Here is a 19,633-nt window from a genome sequence, read left to right as displayed (position 1 = left end):
TCTTATTCTTAATTAAACAATAAACAATAATTAAAAAATCTCTGCTATAAATACTCATTACCTTATTATGAAAATTACGTGGCACAATTATTATATGAAATAAACAGTTAAACACTCTTATTCTGTGGCGAATCCAGAAATTTTTTTATAGAGTGGGCAAGATTACATCAAAACTTCATAAAAAGGATAATATAAATTTTTTAAAATGGTCAGTGCTATAAATTTTAAAGTCTAAAAACTATACTACTAACATATATATTTATATTTTTTCTAAGATTCAAAATAATAAGATAGTCAACTGCCCGCCATAAGCCCTTCCTAGGTCCGCCCCTGCTCTTATCCTTGTAATGAACCGATAATGGTTACAGCAGTTGTCGAAGACTGTAATTTTCTACATACAACAGTGAAGAGCTAAAACTGGTTACAACAGTCATTCTTATGATATCTATAGCAATACAGGTGGTTAGGGGTAATTTTCACCCACAGATTTCACCTTCTTACCAACGGATTTTTCTTTAATTTTGTAACTAGAAAATGAAATACGGTCATTTAAATCCTTATAATTAATTTGGCACGTTTTTCTTCCAAAATTGCTGATATGGCCGCTACGAATTCAAACACCAAACTCTTCCATACTCGCCATCAATCAGAGTGTACTTCACTTCTACACCACATATTCAAATCAGCACGCCAGTGGCGGACATTTGACGGATATATTTGCATCTTCGCTCGCAGCACAATACATTTGATGCAATGCCAATCTTGGTGAATTTACTATACGGCTGGGAAGCAGAAAATGAGATGCTTCATGACTTTGTTGCACTATTATTAGTCATCCACAACTAATGGAGTCTGTGTAGGGCTGACACTTCCACTCCGAGTCAGTTTCAGAGCTTCCAAAGCTTTTTGTATTTCCATAGTCATCGCACTATCCACACTGCCTGACGATATCTTCTTATGTGATTTCTGCAAATGAAGCTTCAGCGAGCTACTGCTCAAACCAGCATTCTTCCCACATATCGGACAAACTTTCATTGTTGGCCTCCGTTGTTGCCACTCCATAGACACCTTCCCGTGCAATTTCTTATCAAGATCTAACAAAGCTTTTGCAAATCCATCATTTGGCTGTGCTCTGCGGTGAACTCGTCTTAGGGCATTCCATGCTTCTGATAGAGTGTAGTTCCTGCATCAACCAAACAAAGTTTTAAATAGTGCACATGTGAAGCACGTTTTTCATCGTTCTAACTAAATCTCACACTTACTTTCTGAGCATCAAGTAAGCAAGAACCAATGTCGCACTTCTACTTTTCCCTTCAAAGCAATGAACTAGAACTTTCCCGCCTTTTAATTCCACATGATCAATGAAATCACAAGCTTCATCAAAGATACCGCTGATATTTGAATCTTCGCTGTCGCAAATCTGTGATCGAAAAAAAATGAACCAAGGTAGGAGATGGATCAGACTCTTTAGCCGCAAAGAAAGCAATTCTTTTCTGGGATTTTAGTTCTTGTATAGCAAAATTTACTACCATAATTAATCAATTTCTTTGCTAGATCATTGTTCATGACAATATAGAATATTTGGGAACTGTGATGCAAAGATAGTTAAATTTATAAAACAAGGCGGAAACATTGCCCACTAAAAAATGTGGCTAGAGCAAATAGGTGTGATAACAAATCACTTACAGAAAAATTTCGGTAGTTGAATAAATCAGGATACTGAGAATCTGACTGTCCAATTTCATTGGCACATAAACACAATATATGAGTGATTCCAACATGCTGTAAAGTATAAATGGATTTAGCAGCTAGGGCACCACCAATAAACAAACCATTTGTGATATTTGATGGTTTCTCTGTGTTGGCAGCATCAGAGATCAATGATATTCTCTCAAGAATATGTTCTAGTCTGACCTGTAAGAAAATTTAAAAGGAGAAGGAATTTAAACCCCGGGAAAAGGAAAAATGGAAAGGAAGGACAGAAAATTCAATCTTTTACGAAAAACGGTTGATTATATTGAACACAGACAAGAAGAGAAAGCTGCTTCAGAATGGAATGGACATCTCACCTTCAACTCATAAGCATCAACTACACAATTATTATCATTGCCTTCAAAAAATCCCGTAATAAAATTGTTATCTTGACAGAGTTTGATGCAATCGTTTCTCAGCATTTCATTCCATTGTTCCAGCTCTTTATTTGATTCTGTATCAACCTGAGCACAATGATCAGAGTTCAAACAATCAGTCACGGGCTAGTAATAATTTATTTCTTTACAAAATCAATTCTGCTATACTTGAATTTCCTTTTTCTTTTTCTTTGTATGTTTATTTGCTTGCTAACTAGCAGATCAAGTATAACATTGTCTCTTCTCTTTCTTTCTTCCTCTTATATTCAGATATATTTTTCATGAAGTTTGAAAGATTATAAAGCTTTAAAAATGCTAATAAAAAAATGAGAATTCATGCAACAGTTCAACCAGGAAAGCCACCATGCTATTTCTAGGAGATGTATGATAAATTCCAATGAACTTGTTAAGGTACCAACCTTGGCACATTTATGGATGTCACGGAGCTTTGATGTCAAACGGAGATTTAGAAGGGGTTCTCCATTCCCTTTGGAATACTTCCCTGACCAGCTTTCCTTGGACATGGGAGAACGACAATCTAAGGTTTCTTTACTTCCTGAAGATGATAACTTTGGTGCCGTTCTCAATTCTGAATCACTAAAATCTGGATGATTATCGTTAGAGAATCGTTCCTTGCTTGGAGTTGGTGGAGAAGGACAATTTCCAATTCCATGATAAGGTGACTCAGGAATCACAATATCCTCTTTGTCAGAGTCTCCAGTAGTTTTATTTGTGAGGTTCAAAAACGCTCGTAACAAGCTATCTAGCTTTTGGTGAAGTGTAAGAAGGAAAATATGGAAACTCTGGAGATCTCTAAGAGCTGCACGAAATCCACTCCGAAATTCCCGAACTCCTGAAATAATTTCTGTTGCCTGTACATCTGTTCTTGGGGTGTCTTCTAACGGAGATCCTAGTTTCCCTCCTGTTAAGTCGTATAACAAATTAGAAGAGTAATCTGAACAATTGAGAAGTAACTCAACCAATTTAGGGTAATTTGCTTGGTCATTTGCACGTTTTCCAGCAGGCGGTCGCCGAGGAACACCAGAGTCAATTGCCACTATATGAAACTTGTGGAGTTCAGAGAACACTGATTCATCTGATGTTTGACTTCTTAGGCTTATATTACTAGATTTTGGAGATTCTGTGACATCAGAAAGATCAGAACCCTGTGACACCAAGCCTGTTTCACGAGAGCTCCATCTACTATCCACTGAAGTTGCCCTTCTCTCTTTCTGAAAAGTCCTTATCAACTGTGGTCTGAATCGGTTAATTGTCGAGTCAAAAACATCCTCCAACTCCCTCAAATTTGCAGTGCTCATTTTATCAGCCAACAACAGATTTGCTGAATTTCCACGCCATCTGAGCTGCGGACAAGGCAATCTATCCTCATTTCTAATGACAAGGTCCAACATCAACACCCTACCAAGAGCTGCCGCAGTTTTTTCTGCAGCTTCACGCAACTCAAATGCAGTTGAGCTTTCTAATAAAGGAGATCCGTGAATATATCTGCAAAATTATAAAGGTTTTGGCCGTTAGAGAGAGGAACATGACAGTGAAAAATTGATAAAGAAAAGTTAAAGAATCAATTCCTTTTCTATTCTTGGTATTCTAAACCTGATTTTCTAAGGCTCACTGTAATGGCCCTAAGAATCTAAGTAAGTCTCATTCATTTCTGTGAAATGAAAGTTTCCCCGATTCCTTCTAGCCTAATTCTAAGACAGAAAACAAACCAGGTTTTGATTTAACCTCATCAAAAGAAGGCATCGACTAAGTTCAAGAGCTTCCAGAAGTTCTGAACATGTAACTTCACCGAGTTCATCTCCTTCTGAAGTTGCTGAAAGTCTTGCTTTCTCTGCAGCCTCCTTAATCTGGTGCCACTCTGTACTGCAATTATGAATGACTCTAGCCTGCAATACACCAGCAGCTGCTTAGTCGCATTAAGAAAAGGGAGAACGAGGCTGGATTTTTAAGAGAAGGTCTAGGTAAGATCATAAATCACAAAAGTATCAAGGTATAACGACACAACCTGTGGAGTCCGGACTCCTAACCACCTTGCAAATTCATAACCAAGGCGTTCAGATTGTGTGGCCATCCTTGATGATGAAAATTTTATGACTGCTGCTGCTTCCTTAGAAATAGAATCACCGTCTCCCTGCTGGTTGAATAATGCAAAGAAGACAACTCCCCCAGAATTCACAGTTACCTACATGCACATTAGACATGATAATTTGAGATAGCAGAGCTGCAGAATAGAACATAGTGATGTCAACGTTATTATTTTTAGATCACTATTTTAAAAAATTAACCTAGTAGTAAGGATCCAAATTCAGATCAACTATACCCAACTAGGATTAGTTCAATCTCGATGCTGCATATGCATTAACCCCCATAACATGTCTAATATAGTAACATAGGTATAATTTGTAGTTCTAAGACAATAATTTTAACATATGAGAACTAGAAATCCTGTATAAAATTCTTGAACTTAATTAACTGGACTACCATTAGCAGACAATTTTTTTTTCCGAATCTGGGTGAATTAGGAGGCAGAGAAGGCTCAATAAACGCCAGTAAAATAAGATCACATACCTCTAAGGGTTTATTCATTTCATCCTCAGAATGTTCGGTGCTACTACTATGCTCAGTATGATGGAGCGAGGAGAGCATGTTCCAGGAAAATGAGTTCGATTCAATGTCCAAAGCAGCCACTTTACCGAGCCTGTCCCACAAACAGATCTCAGGAGCTTGTTCAGTCGGTGGATCACTTTTTGAATCAACAAGCAGTTCTCCTGTACTGAATGGCAGCAGTGTTGTTGACAAACATATAGAAAACGATTACATGTCATTATGAACATAATTCAATGTTCCAATAATTAATTTACATGTCATTATGAATATAACTCAATGTTCCAATAATTAATTTTGATTTCAACTGCTTGATTCCAGCACTATCCCAAAAGTTAATTATCATATACTAATATCACAGGACATGAATTTAAAGGTCTCATGCAATGAGTTATGGATATGCATTTAATGCAAGAATGAACCATATCATGAATTTCTTGCTATACCAGATTTAGAGTAAACAAGTTGAGGAATAATTCCTTATGTGTCTACACTCTATAATCTATCTAATTAAAGAGGCAAGGTCAAATTCATTGAATGGACTCCAATGCTTTAAGATTGCCTCACAGGTTACTACTTTAGCTCAGCTGAGCTGCAGCCACTCATTAAAACAACCATGCAACTAGTTATATATGATTAGCATACAATTTGCTGATGGAAATATAAAGATAGAGAAAAACCTAGCGGAGGGCATGGTGTCAAGCCCATGAGGGCGGCGAGGAAAACCAGAGGCGGGATATTTGGAGCTTCTCTTACGAACCGATTCCAGCCATTGCGAAAATCGATATGCTGGACCTGCCGTTATATCTCCCAACATATACAATACCTGCATTAATTACACCAAATCTCCATTTCAATCCATTTGCAAATTTATAAACTTCAACAATAATCTATTAATTCAATCATATACACAACACCAAGATTCATTCTCTCATTTACCCGGGACGTGACCGTGAGAGGCAAAGGAGCGTCAGGTTCTTCAGCCACCAATTCCACTTCCCTTTCTTCTTCTTTCTCCTACAATTTCACCATACACATACTGACATACATTTTTACACCATATTAAAAAAAAATCTTTGAAAATGTAAAACGCTGGATTGCTATTAAATTCCCCAGTACACTACAGATCCTTAAATTAATTAATGAATGCGATAATCCATCATAGTCCCCATTTACATTAACATTTTTAGATACATATAATAACATAATTAAGCAACCAATGGATTTTTTTTTTAAAATTATGATATGCAAAGATATGTAATGATGATTTAAGCTTTTGAGTAGAAAGAAAATAAAATGACAGGTGGCAACTAAGAGCTATTATTTTACCTGTATGCTGTTGTTGATGATTGCTACAGAGCTTTCTTTTTGCTGCAATTCCATTATTTTTTGGTTTGGGTTGTTTTCAAGTTTTAATATTTTATCAAAAAAATTGGTTTTCTATTTTTGGGTGGCGGACTTTTATTTTAAAAAATGAAAAATGAAGAGCGGGGAAGAAGAAGAAGAAGAATGAGTTCTTGTACTGCAATCTACACTCACTTCCACCATTATTTTACTTAACTAGTCTCTGTCTGAACTCTGATCTGATGCAAACTTTGCTCATCGTCGTCATCAATGGTTTTTATTTTTTAATTGTGAAAAATTGTAATAATGATGTCTCAACTTTTTATAATATTCTGTTTTAATGTTTGAATTTTTATTTCTTTTGAATTACTCCTGCTTTAGTTTTTTTTTTTTGATCGCCAAAGAGAAATTATATAGAAAACTCAAGAGCCGAAGAAATATCTTCGAGAATACAAGAACGGATAAGATTAGGAACATCCTCCATAATCACGATATCCTCAGAAATTGTTAGCGCCCACTTAGCTAAAGAGTGCGCTGTTTTGTTGTTATCTCGGGGAGTATAACCAAAACTAATGCTATTAAAATTCGAAATCAACCTGAGAATATCTTCTACTATTAATCCTTGATGATTTGGATCAGCTTTTCCCTTCAAAATTGCTTGAATAACAACCTGCGCATCACTCTCCACCAGAACAGCAGTAAAGCCACATTCCAAAGCAATTTTAAGGCCATGAAGGATAGCTAGACTTTCTCCAATGGCTATAGACTGAACAGCAGCTAACTTCTTCCCTGCTGAGGCCATAACTTCACCTCTGTCATTCCTGAGCACAACACCAAGGCCTGCTGAGCCATCTGCCATTGAAATCGCAAGGTCTGAATTAATTTTCACCACACCCGGTCTTGGAGCCTTCCATCCTGGCTTAGCAATCTGCTCATCATTGCGACTCTGAGCCGAAACTTGCTGCACACCGCAGTCTCTACTCCTGTTCAAGAGGGACTCCATAGAATCTTCCTTTCCCTCATGGATCAACATATTACGGGAATACCACAACTGCCATAAAATCACCACAAACAAAGCAAAATCATCTTTTGTTAGCCGCTTTAACATAATCTCAACCCAAGTATGGAAATTGGGGACATCAATATCATCAACCCGAAGGCCCAGCTGAGAGCTCAGCCAAATACCCCTAGCCCAGCTGCAATCTTTCAAAACATGGAGAGTAGATTCTCCTGGTTCACCACATTTGGGACAAAAATCATCAACAGCAATCCCTCTATTTATCAACACCTGGAAACAAGGAAGAATGTCCTTCAAGGCTCTCCATAAAAAATGTTTTATTTTCGGCAGAATTTGAATTTTCCAGATAACTCTCCATATCATAGAGTTTGAATATGAAGAACCTCCACAGTCTCTACCATTGAACTTCAAAAGTTGGCACGCATGGTAGCCTGACTTCACCGTGTAGAGACCACTCTTAGTATGCATCCAGAACATTTTGTCAATAGGCAATCTTGGACTGAGGGCCATCTTAAGGATAATGTCCGCCTCAAAAGGCAAAAAAGAAGCTTCAATAATGTCCCTTTTCCAGCTCTGTGTTTCTGGGTCGATTAAAATATTCACCGTCGCATCTCTAGGCAGATTTTGCACAACCAGCGGCTTCAACATCGTCTCCCCACACAACCATTTATCATTCCACACGCTAATCCTTTCCCCATTGCCTACCCTCCAGCTTTTTCCTGCATTAATTAACTCGAACGAGGCTTGTATGCTGCGCCAGAAAAAACTTGGAGTAAAACCTGAACCTGCTGCCAAAATATCACTCCGGGGGTGGTATTTTGCTTTAATAATCCGAGCACACAAGGACTCCGGACAAGAAGCCAAACGCCATGTTTGCTTAGCTAATAAGGCAATATTGAAAGACTGAAAATTACGAAAGCCTAAACCTCCATCATCTTTCGAAATGCACAGTCTGTCCCAACTCATCCAATGGACTGGATTCTTCTTTTCGTTATTCCCCCACCAAAACCTACTCACTAAGCTCTGGATTTCCTCACAAAACGTCTTCGGAAGGAGGAAGCAACTCATAATGTAATTGGGGATCGCTTGCGCAACAGCTTTAATAAGAATCTCTTTGCCTGCACGGGATAAGATCTTCTCCTTCCACCCCTTAAGCTTTTTCCAAATACGCTCCTTCAGAGAACCGAAGATACGCTTCTTCGATTTCCCAATAATCGTTGGTAAACCCAGATATTTCGGCAAGTTCCCCACTTCCTGAACCTGCAGAAGATTTTTAATTTCAGCCCTCCGCTCCATTGGAACCTTCGAGCTAAAAGAAATCTCTGATTTACTCACATTCACCTGCTGTCCCGATTCAATCTCGTAGACATGTAACATATCTCGAAGAACCCGACACTCTTGAGTGGTCGCTCTAGTAAACAAAATACAGTCGTCTGCGAATAGAAGGTGGGATATGCTCGGGCTACCACGACAGACTTGAGCCCCATGGATATCTCCTCGCTGAACCGCTTGACGAACTAAAGCGGAGAGGCCTTCAACGCACAGGAGAAATAAATACGGCGAGATGGGGTCTCCTTGCCGGAGTCCTCGAGATGGCTGAATATAGCCCTTCACTTGGCCATTGACGAGAAAGGAAAAGGACACAGACGAAACACAACCCATTATTAAATTAATAAAATGACCCGGGAAGCCCATTTTATTCATCACTTGACGAATGTATCTCCACTCCACTCTGTCGTATGCTTTACTCATATCGAGTTTGAGCGCAGCAACACCCTTCTTGCTTTTAATCCTGTGTTTCATTGAGTGGAATAATTCAAAAGCAATAATGGCATTATCCGTAATCAACCGGCCAGGGACAAACGCGCTTTGCGATTCGTCAATAACACTTGGCAGCACTTTTTTCAATCTATTGGCCAAAACTTTGGAGATAAGTTTGTAGACGACATTGCACAGGCTGATAGGACGGAGGTCCTTCATTGTTTCAGGCGCTTGAGTTTTGGGGATTAATGTGATGAGCGTGTGGTTTAATCTAGGCGGCATTATACCTGTTTCCAAAAACTTGAGGACAAGAGCAGTAACGTCTTTACCAACTATATTCCAAAAGTTAATAAAAAACATAGCTGACATACCATCAGGCCCCGGAGATTTATTTGGATGCATCTGCTTCAGCGCAAAATTCACTTCCTCAGCTGCGAAGGGAGCAGCCAACAAATCAGCATCGAGAGGACTTATCTGCTTATCTAAGGCTTCCAACGTACTGTTACAAACCGGAGGATACGATGTACTAAAAAGATTGCTATAATACTTACATATTATCTGCTCAATATCTTCAGCTTTCGTTCTCAAAATACCTTCTGCATCCTGAAGTTTAGAGATAGTATTACGTTTCCTGCGATTTGAAGCTTTCATGTGAAAAAATTTCGTGTTGCGATCTCCTTCTTCTAGCCAAACCGCTCTTGACCTTTGACGCCACATGATTTCCTCCCGTTTGAGCAGCTCGTTAATCTCAGTGTGAACAACTCTTCTCCTCGCTGCAACACGGGCAGAATTGGGTAAGCTCTGGAGCCTCTCTAGCTGCTTCGTCAACGAACGTTTCAGCTTATAAATATTCCCATAGACTTCAGCATTCCAACTCTCCAAGCTAGAGGCACAAGCTGAAATTTTTTCCATAGCAGAAGCCCCATGCTCTAGATTCCAGCCACCCTTTACTATCTCACCACACTCTGGATGCTTTAGCCACATTGACTCAAAACGAAATAATTTCGTCCTGCTCTCCCTTCTATTAACACCACAATGATGGAGAAGAATGGGGCAGTGATCAGACGAGATTCTTACAAGATTAGACGAAACAGCTTCAGGAAACATCGCTTTCCAACTAGAGGTAGCAAAGAATCTGTCAAGGCGTTGTTTAATATTGTCCACCCCTGTTCGCCCATTATCCCAAGTAAAAGGATTGCCTGACCAACCTAAATCTGCAAGCCCACACTCATCAATCACAGCACGAAAAACTTCCATCGCTTGAATTGATTTAGGTCTTCCTCCAATTTTTTCGCTGCTCTTGAGAATTTCATTAAAATCCCCAAGGACCAACCATGGAAGCAAGGACACTCCTTCTAAACTTTTTAGCAGCTCCCACGTCTTATATTTGGCTCCAGTTTCCGGCCACCCATACATACACGTACCCCGCCATTTCCCTTCATTATTTGGCATCTCACAAACAAAATCAATGTGATTTTTGGAGAAGCTAGAAATACTAACATTGCAGTCTTTCTTCCACATAAGAATAAGACCACCACTGCGACCTCGGGCATCAACAACAAAATAATAGAAACTAGAAAACGAAAACTTAAAATAATTAACTTCAAACTGACAAAGACGAGACTCCATAAGAAAAATAATATCGGGGTTATGGTCATTAACATATTTCTTTAAAGCTCTTACCGTCCAAGGATTCCCCAACCCTTGGAGGTTCCAACTGAAGGTTTTCATTGCGACTGGCGAGACTGTCCTGCAGTCTCCGCCAAAAAAGAAGAATTTTGATCCAGTCCAGCAATAGAAGCTTTTGGCTTCTTTGAGCAGAGATCCTGCATCTCGACATCCTCCGAGTAAATATCAAGTAACTGAAGTTGATATTGGGGTTTCCTTTTTAACATTCTCGCCTGTAAAGATTCGTTGTCAGTCGATTTACTCACAGCAGGTTGGACACCGCGGGCTGCGTTTTTCAGATTCCTTCCCCCTTTTTTCTTCGCTCCTAACCCCGATTTCTCTTGAACAGCTCCAGACCCCCTGCCTGGTGTGAAATTTAGACTATCAATCCTCACCCCAATTTCACTTCCATGCTCAGACACTATATTCAGCCTATTCACACCCTCAGCTTCTCCTTTCTCATTATCTACAACAGTTTCTGCTTCTTTACTTAACACAGGTAGTTTGGATACCCCACAAGTGAGATCATTTATTTCCCCCTCAAACTCTTCATTCAAACGACGGCGAACCTGGACATTTTCATTATCACCCATCCCTTCACTTCTCGAGAAGACAACATCAGCTCTCCTTTCAGTAGTTTTGGATCCGACAGCTTTACGGAATGGAGATGCCCGTAGTGCCGGGCTATATGGCCAGTCTATCTCCTCGACACACTCCGGACGCGTCTCACAATCATCATGAACATGCCCTAACAAGCCGCACCAGTAACAAAAATTAGGGAGTTTTTCGAATCGAAAATAAACCCACACCTTCTCGCCCTTGCTATTACGGATAAAGGTTCCCCGCTTAAGAGGAACATTAACATCGACCAGTACCCTAACTCGGATATGTTTACCCCATACAGCAACGTCCTCCTCTCTAATCTCCAATACCTTCCCTACTCGTTCTGCAATTCTAGTAATACTCTCACTGTCTCTGCAATTTAACGGCACGTTGCATAACCGAATCCAGAAAGGAGATTCATTCAGCTTCACCTCTGATAATTGCTCATCGCCTTGTACCTCCGATAAAATAACCAGCTGTCTATCATAATGCCATGGGGCTTCTCTCAACACCTTCACCTTATCCCTATGATTTTTGAATTCACAAACAAACACTCCTTTGCCAATATCTGATATATCAAAATTTCCGTTGATTTTCCATGCACCAGTCATTGCACTATGTAGTGCTTTGACGTTGATAGGTTTCCCCGGAAGCAAACGACCCACAATGCACCTTTTAAACTTTTCTGCATGTACTCCTCCTGTGCCATGTTCCCCAAGTTCAACGATATCTTGTTCCTCATCAGTTAATGAAAATTTCCTCCAAAGGTTTTCTAACTCATTCTCCATCTCTACGGGAGAAAACACAACGACAAAACTCAACAACACCTAGCAAAGAGAACAAACAATCGTAGATGAATTCTACAAGAGAAAACAATCGAAAGAACGAATAAAACTCCACTCCAGGAAAAAAAAATGACCTAGACTAGGGAAACCCTAATTTAGGCATAGGAGCGCTCCATAGGAAAACCTAGGAAAATCTCTAGCACCATTCTTTTCTCCTGCTTTAGTTTTTAAAAACATATCAAAACGGTATTTTATTCATTTTTAATCACCGGTTAGGTCTAGAAGAAAATTATGAACATTAAGTTAGCTAAGATGGATTTCATAATCCGTTTGATAATTTTCATCATTGAAAATATTAAATTTTCTCATTAAATTAATTTTAATTTGAATCTTTCCAATTTTTTGATATATATTAAAACAAATTGATATTATAATATATATAATATCTATAATATACATATAAGTGTAAAGGTATAATTATAGATAATTTTATTAAAAGATTTAAATTTCCAAAGATATTTTATTGATTAGTATGATAATTTATATTTAGAATTTTTTAAGTTAAATATTTTTTTAATATATTTGACTTAATTAATTAAGTCAAATTGAAATTATATTGTTATTAAATGTTATTTAATAAAAATAAATGCTGAAAATTTTAATTTCAATCATTATGTTAAGAGAAAAGGTGAAAAGATGACTCAGAACCGGCGGAAGAGTTCTCAGGCCAATTTTTCTCTTAAGTTATAATCAAACACCACCTTAGTTCGTATAAACTTCATCCTGGTAGACTATTAATTAGATCAAAATTAAATATTAAATTTGCTAATGTATTTGCTATTTCGATACCACATAGAAAAATATTTCATTCGTATAAATTATTATCTTATTAGTATGACAGTGAAAATTATTAAATATAATGCTTACTTTTATCGTTTTAGCGCAGTGATAATTGAAAAATATTTTTAAATTCTTGTATGATACTATATTTTAGAAGTTAAAATGCCTATTTAAAAGAAATAAGAGTTTAAATACTTTAAAAGCATATTTATAAAACTTCAAACACCAATAATAGATTTTACCCTATTGAATTTTACTTTTTCTAACTTTTCAGCTTTCAGGATTGGGGCGGTCATGGTCGGTGATGAGCCAACTATATATATATCCACCTTTATAGTTTTTTTTTTAAATTAAATAATAGGAGTACTACATTAATATTAGTAAAATATTAATTTAAATTCTTTCACCATTTTGTCATCAATCAAATGAGTTCTCCAGTACTTGCAAAATAATCCAATCAAAGAAATCTATCATCAAAATTGCAAATTGTAGTAACCTTCAACATTGATTACACTTGAGAAAACCCTAATGACACTCATTTTCTTTTTGCAAAAACAAAGAATATTATGCTTTTGAATGACTATACCAACACCAAAATATGTACATTACAATAAAAAAGAATATCAGAATTCTACAGGTAGATGTTTGCCTTGCAAAAACGACTTAAATAGCACCAATGATCTCTCCGGCTGCGAGTATGGCACTTCATGAGAAGCCCCTCTTATCGTCGCAAATGACAGAATCTCACTATAAACTTGAGTCCATCCACCAACCTATATCAAACACATTTCAGAATTCATAACAATTTATCCATAAACTTAATGAAATATGTGCTACATTTAGTTGAGTTTTACCTGCTTGTCTGCAAACCAAACTCTATAAGGCACGCTCGTGTTGAGTTCCAACTCTTTTGCTAGTCTATGAACAAGGGTTCGGCTACCCGTTAATGGAATCACAGAATCTTGATCTCCACTGTAAACCAGTACTCGAATTCCAGCTTTGATAAGCGATCCAACGATATTGATCGTCGGTATTTCTAGATTAAGCACCTCGTACTCCAGTATGCTGTTTCCAAAAGAAAACCAGTCAAACACATATTTCTTTTATGATTGAACGAGTAAAGCATAGAGGTAATTCAATTACTCGCTGCAAGCTTCCCATCGGCCAACGCCAACAAGCCGAGCATGTAAAGCCTTCTGTACATCCTTTCTGTTGAGATAGTTCATGGTTTCGTCGTCTACGCACACATCTATTCTCTCCGATACTTGCTGCCATTGAAGAATGATAAGAAAAATTATGAACCTAAACAGAATATAGAAAAGAAAAGTTGTATATGCAAAGAATAGACTTAAATATAGTTTGGCCCTTGAGCTGGTATGTGTTGGTCAATTAGCAAAAACTTGCGAATTATTATCAATTTACTCCCTAAACCATGCACGTATATTTCTGACCAAATTGATAAGAATAGACAACTTTTTGACTAATTTGATAGTAAAATGAATATATGTGCTAATTTGCCAAAGCGTGCAAAATTAAAGGGGCAAATTGATATTTAAGTTCAGAGAAATACATACCTGCGGTCTTAAAACCTTGGACTGCGATAAGATTGATGAAATGCAGACATCAAGCGTAACATCATATTTATCCACAAACCTACTGGTTTCTGAGTTAACTCGGGCCATAACTCGTGAGCAAACACTTGAAAGTGAGTCTCTATAGTATTCACTCACATATCTCGAATAATTACAAGAAGTAGTAAACATTTCAAATGTTGAATCTGAAATCAGCCCATGAGACCATAAGTACTCCGCTCTTGAATTCAAATCAGTAGCATATTCTAGTACAGGATTTCCCAACTGCACCACACCAATTCATTAATTTATCAGCTCAAGTCTTAAAGAATATCAGTGGACTAATTATAAACATTAATTAAATTTCTTACTGCAATTCCTTTTAGCTGGAATAAATTTTCCTTTTTGTTAATTTCAACCATAAGCTTTGCAAGTTGAGGAATGTAGTGACCTGAACAAAATGATTAAGCATAGTTGGATTAGAAAAAAAACTACGTTGGCACGGAATTTTTTTGAATTATATGTTCCAGAGTTTATTTTCGTTTCCATAAATGCTCGTAAAATCTATATTTATAACATGTTCTTAAAAAAGATAACATTTCCCCGTTTCTTATTTTCGATATATTTTTCATTTCCGTTTCGATGCTAGGTGGGAAAAGAAGGAAAATGTTGTACCTGCATAGCTTTCCCCTGTTAAGAACAAGTCCCTGTGCCTATATTGAGGGAACTTGTTGAACCAGCGTTTCAAGAATACAAGATTGTCCCTAGCTTAACACAACAATAGCAAGAGCAAAAAAAAACTCAGCTTGGAATTAAACATTGTTTAATTTTGCAAAAATTGATAAAACACCAAAAACAAGCAAAAACAACTTTTTATTGCATTTTTGTTTTGTTGTTTTGGGATAAACAGTAACAATTGGGAGACAAAACACTGTTTTATCTGTAACAACATAATTCATAAAGGTGACAAACTTTTGCTTCTTTTTTTGGGTCAAAAGAAAAAAAAAAGCAACAAAACTATTTGGAGTTAAGTTAAGGGAAATTAAAGAAAAAGGAGATGAAGGTTCCAAAAATATTAATTTGATGGGTTTATTAATAGTATTTACCTGTTGCCTCATCATCCACTGCCACATAAGATGATCTATCAGTAGCATAAGAGAATCCAACTCCAACTGGTGACTCCAAATATAACATATTTGCTTCTGCAATCAAATTATATCATATTAACCGCTTGTGGGAGGAATTGAACTCACCACCTTAGCATTTAATAACGCTTATACGATTTGAGCTATAGCCTATTGATGAAAACAAAATTAGTTGATACCTTTATTCCAACTATATTCATTTCTCATTAAAACTTTTCCATTTGGTCTGAAAGGTCCATTTTCGGAGAATGCTCCAACTCCAACAGAAGAACAACCAGGACCTGCAATTAAACAAAGTTTAAACCCACATTTTATTCAAAGAATTTACCCATAATACTAATGAAATGAAGCAAAAGATGAGAATTATAACCTCCATTTAGCCATAGAACCAAAGGCTTAGAATCTGGATCAATCTCAGCTTCAGCAAAGTAATAAAAAAGAGCTCTATGCTTCGTTTCATCAACACTAACATACCCCGAAAACTGCTGAAACCCGACGCGGGGTTGTCCGGGGAGCCTCACGATCTTATCAGAATGATGAAAACATAGAGAAATGCAAATTAGCTGAAACACCATTAACACCAATGCCAAATTTTTGCATGTTAAACAAAACATATTGAATTTCACAGCAGCAAAAAAAGAAGAACTGGCTGAGGTTTGAAGAAAGGGTGGTGAGTGGAGGACAAAGAGGTGAGGGGGTGGGGTAGTAAATAAATAGGAGGATAGGTTTTGTATTATATTATGATTACGGTTCTTGCTTTTTGGTTGCAGGCCTGAAAATGGCGTTGAAAGAGATGTATCTAACACTCGATGACTCCATAGACTTATAATTTTGAGGTGTAATGTAAGGGCCAATATCCGAGTCAGCATATATATATTAGGGTTATTTGCTTATTTAATCCCAACGTTTCACGTTTTCATTCTTTAAAACCTCCGCATATATCTCAATTTTTCGCGCTTTTGTAATATAGTGTTTTCATCAAAAATAAAGTTAAAAATGTGTAAAAAAAACGGTGACATTTTGAATAAAACAATATCACGAAATAGAAATATGCTACACAATACCAAAAATTGAAAGATAGAGTGCGATGCAATATTTTAAGGATGTGATTAGATCTCTACAAACATAAAACTTTGGAATCTAATATTCTAATAATTCTATGGTTGGCATTTTTGGAATGTGAGCATGCTTTTTGCATATTTATTTTGTTTTCTAACAGGAAAGTATATATATTTTACAGTTGTGATGAAAAAAATTTAAGTTTTCAGTAGTGGTAAACCAATAAGACGAGTGGGAATGCAGAAATAGGTTTGTATCTTTTAAATTATACTAAAAAGATGAGGAGAGGGGTTGTTCTTAAAAAGTGACTTTACAGTCATTACTTTCCAATTCTCAGAAAAATGTGACAAATTCGCTTCTGTTCTTCAAAGAATGTGGCAGGAATATTTTGTAACAGTTTTATCACTTCCTTTTTGTTTTTCCAAAATATGGCTTGGTTGAATCAGAGTTGTAAAAATCGAATCGGTATTGTCCGACGGTTATGGTTCAATCAGTTCAACCAATTAAATAAAAACATACATAAAAAGTGGAAAATTAATTAATAAATAAATTACATTCTAGCTAATAAATAAGATGAGATGAGCTAGATCAAGTGGTAAGAACGTCCCACCTAAAATCTGAATTTTAGAGAAGAATTGAACCGGCTGGCCTCTATGCAGTCGAGCCAGTTCCGTTTGGCTCTTAAATCATGGATTTAATTAAATTTTTCTTTTAATTCCAAGTACAATCCAGCATTTTGTTTTCTTATATTGAGAAGACAGTTCATATGGCTTAGGCAGATTTTTGTTTGACATAGAGAGAATCACTCTGTTACTAGTAAGACTATATTTGGTTCACGGTAATGGAATCTAATGCAATATAATTATCTATCTATTTTGGTAGACTTAGTCCACCACGTCATCCGTAGATTAACCTATCACATTTTGACACGTCATTAAAATAATGGCACTATCGTAATATTACTATCCAAAGGTGTAAACAAGTAATGAACAAAATTACGATAGTCCCATTATTTTAATGACGTGTCAAAATGTGATAGGTTAGTCTACGGATGACGGGTAGACTAAGTCTACCTAAGAATCTCTCTTTGGTTAGATGTTTTTTTGATAACAAAGGAAAATAATTATTGAATTTGATAATGATACCTAATTAATTTAATTATAATTTCGATTACTTAAAGTGAAATAGGCTTTAGATTAGGAAAAAAATGTAGCTTTTCTTTTTATACTTATAGGTCAATGAATTTGTTATCTTAGTGATGTTTTTGGTAAAATGTGTCTTGTTAATAGTTAAAACGACAATATAATAAGATCTGAACATCCTCCACCTGAATCTTTTGAAGATTTTACTCTACCAAATAGATTGGTCCGCCACATGTCCTCCCATCATAGCTGCAAAACGACCACATTATTATAGCTACTAATGAATCTTCTTTCTCACTAATTACATGATACAATCAATTTTAGCATTTTGTCTAGAATTCAACACAACTTTTAAGTCAAGGGCTTTTTCATGTCAAAGGATTAAGACTTTGTGTGCATATTGCTTTTTTAAAAAGGTCAATGTCATTTTTACAATATGTCGATGAGTTCGATATAGTATCTTTAATTATTGTTTATTTTTTTTATTACTAAATATTTTAACATGACAAACACTCTATTAGTTTGTTATACGAATAGCACAGCTATTGTGCTGTATAACTATTATTATCCAAAATAGTCCAAATTTTGTGATTTTTGTCAATTTTAGCAATTGTCCAAGTTGAAGAATATTATCTTAATGTATTAAAAAAAAACTAGTATTTTGGAGTTGGAGAGAAGAAAATAGATAAAGAAAAAATGTTGGATTAGGACCACTCTAACAGAAAGGGTGGAGAGGGGCGGGGACTGACTGTCTGCTATCAATGAGCTACAGTAAGCCAACAGCAAGATGACAAAATGGATGCCTTTAAATCGTGTTTTGGGCACTATCCAACTCACACCCAAACAAAATGTACACAACACAAGGATTTTATCATTACTCATCAGTCTCGCTTATTTCATTTGCTTGGCAACAAAATTAAATTAAATTTTTTAAAATTATTAAAATTTTGAATCATTACCTTTAAGGTGTTTAACATAAAAAAATGAGAAGTGGTTGGAAAATGTGTTGTATACGGAGTCTGGAGGGGTCTTAAAATGAAAGCAAAGGTTGAGTTTTATAATTATAGTAATAGTTTTGTTGTGGATATTATATTGATAGTGGGAAAAAGCTCATCAACTTTTTATATTTTACTGTAAAATTGTACCCTTTTCTGGCTTGGCGTGGGTTATATCTCACATGCCTCATTTGTCACCCATTTCAAACAGTGAGATCGATCTCGTGCCTTCCCATTTCCAAATAAATATTGAGATTGCTATTTTTGTAATAATTGAGATGTAATCTTCCTTGATTTTCTTATATCATTATAGCTCCCCTCCAATATATGCATCCCTATATTAAATTAAGAAAGTTTCAAACATCCATAGTAATAGAAATGAAAAAAATATTTATTTTGGAATTTATATGTTTTCTATTCTTTGAGTTCCTTTTGTAACTTGTTCTTTTAATATTAGTATTTAAAAGTGTTTCAAATTCAATGGCCTCTCATATTATAATAAAAAATCTAAAATTATAATTTAATTTTTTTTTATCAAAGATTAAACTTCACTGAATACCATCAGTATCATCATTAAAATCATCATTCTGCCGAGCCCTATTCTAAAAAAGTCGAGGCATTTCGAATTGTTTGTTGACACAAATATAGTCAAGAAAAAACTCTGAAATTATTTCAATATTGGACGTTGGACATATAATAGTTCCAAATCGAATCTCCTCAGGAAAAAAATCTTGTCTTGCGGTAGCATGCAAACTTATATACAAATACGAAATGATTGTTTGAGATTGATGAAAGCCATTTTAAGATTATATGATGAAAACTGTAAAAGCAATCATTCACAATTTTTATTTTTTTTTAGTTTCGAAATTAAGCATCTTGTATCAAATAAATTAGCTGAGAATGTAAATATTTTATTTAGCATTTTCTTGATTAGGGTCTCATTTGGCA

At 36.1% G+C, this 19,633-nt stretch overlaps 3 protein-coding genes across 4 annotated transcripts; all 3 read right to left on the bottom strand.

The window, feature by feature from the left end:
- Positions 1–153: 153 nt before the first annotated feature.
- LOC126673839 (dual specificity protein phosphatase PHS1) lies at positions 154–6,364 on the bottom strand. 2 transcript variants are annotated; one of them, XM_050368142.2, is made up of 11 exons: positions 6,084–6,364; positions 5,694–5,771; positions 5,435–5,580; positions 4,719–4,923; positions 4,156–4,332; positions 3,876–4,036; positions 2,549–3,635; positions 2,070–2,216; positions 1,687–1,914; positions 1,263–1,420; positions 154–1,183 (listed from the first exon to the last, which is right to left on the bottom strand). In XM_050368142.2, exons 1-11 carry the CDS (start codon positions 6,135–6,137, stop codon positions 829–831), a joined length of 2,796 nt encoding a protein of 931 aa, XP_050224099.1. In that variant the 5' UTR covers positions 6,138–6,364; the 3' UTR covers positions 154–828. The 2 variants fall into 2 exon arrangements, with proteins under 2 accessions (XP_050224099.1, XP_050224100.1); XM_050368143.2 differs by lacking the exons at positions 5,694–5,771; positions 6,084–6,364 and having other exon boundaries at positions 4,719–4,918; positions 5,435–5,561.
- A 4,240-nt stretch (positions 6,365–10,604) lies between these two features.
- LOC126672940 (uncharacterized) lies at positions 10,605–13,069 on the bottom strand. Its single transcript, XM_050366887.1, has 2 exons — positions 13,016–13,069; positions 10,605–11,975 (listed from the first exon to the last, which is right to left on the bottom strand). The coding sequence occupies exons 1-2, from the start codon at positions 13,067–13,069 to the stop codon at positions 10,605–10,607; spliced, it is 1,425 nt and encodes a 474-aa protein (XP_050222844.1).
- A 153-nt stretch (positions 13,070–13,222) lies between these two features.
- On the bottom strand, positions 13,223–16,373 carry LOC126675281 (serine carboxypeptidase-like 45). Its single transcript, XM_050369894.1, has 9 exons — positions 15,860–16,373; positions 15,669–15,770; positions 15,451–15,546; positions 15,020–15,112; positions 14,716–14,795; positions 14,348–14,629; positions 13,917–14,041; positions 13,628–13,838; positions 13,223–13,546 (listed from the first exon to the last, which is right to left on the bottom strand). Exons 1-9 carry the CDS (start codon positions 16,356–16,358, stop codon positions 13,397–13,399), a joined length of 1,638 nt encoding a protein of 545 aa, XP_050225851.1. The 5' UTR covers positions 16,359–16,373; the 3' UTR covers positions 13,223–13,396.
- Positions 16,374–19,633: the final 3,260 nt, after the last annotated feature.

Source organism: Mercurialis annua, linkage group LG3, assembly GCF_937616625.2.
Source record: "Mercurialis annua linkage group LG3, ddMerAnnu1.2, whole genome shotgun sequence".
Classification (NCBI taxonomy): Eukaryota; Viridiplantae; Streptophyta; class Magnoliopsida; order Malpighiales; family Euphorbiaceae; genus Mercurialis; species Mercurialis annua.
This window is presented reverse-complemented; position numbering and strand designations above follow the sequence as displayed.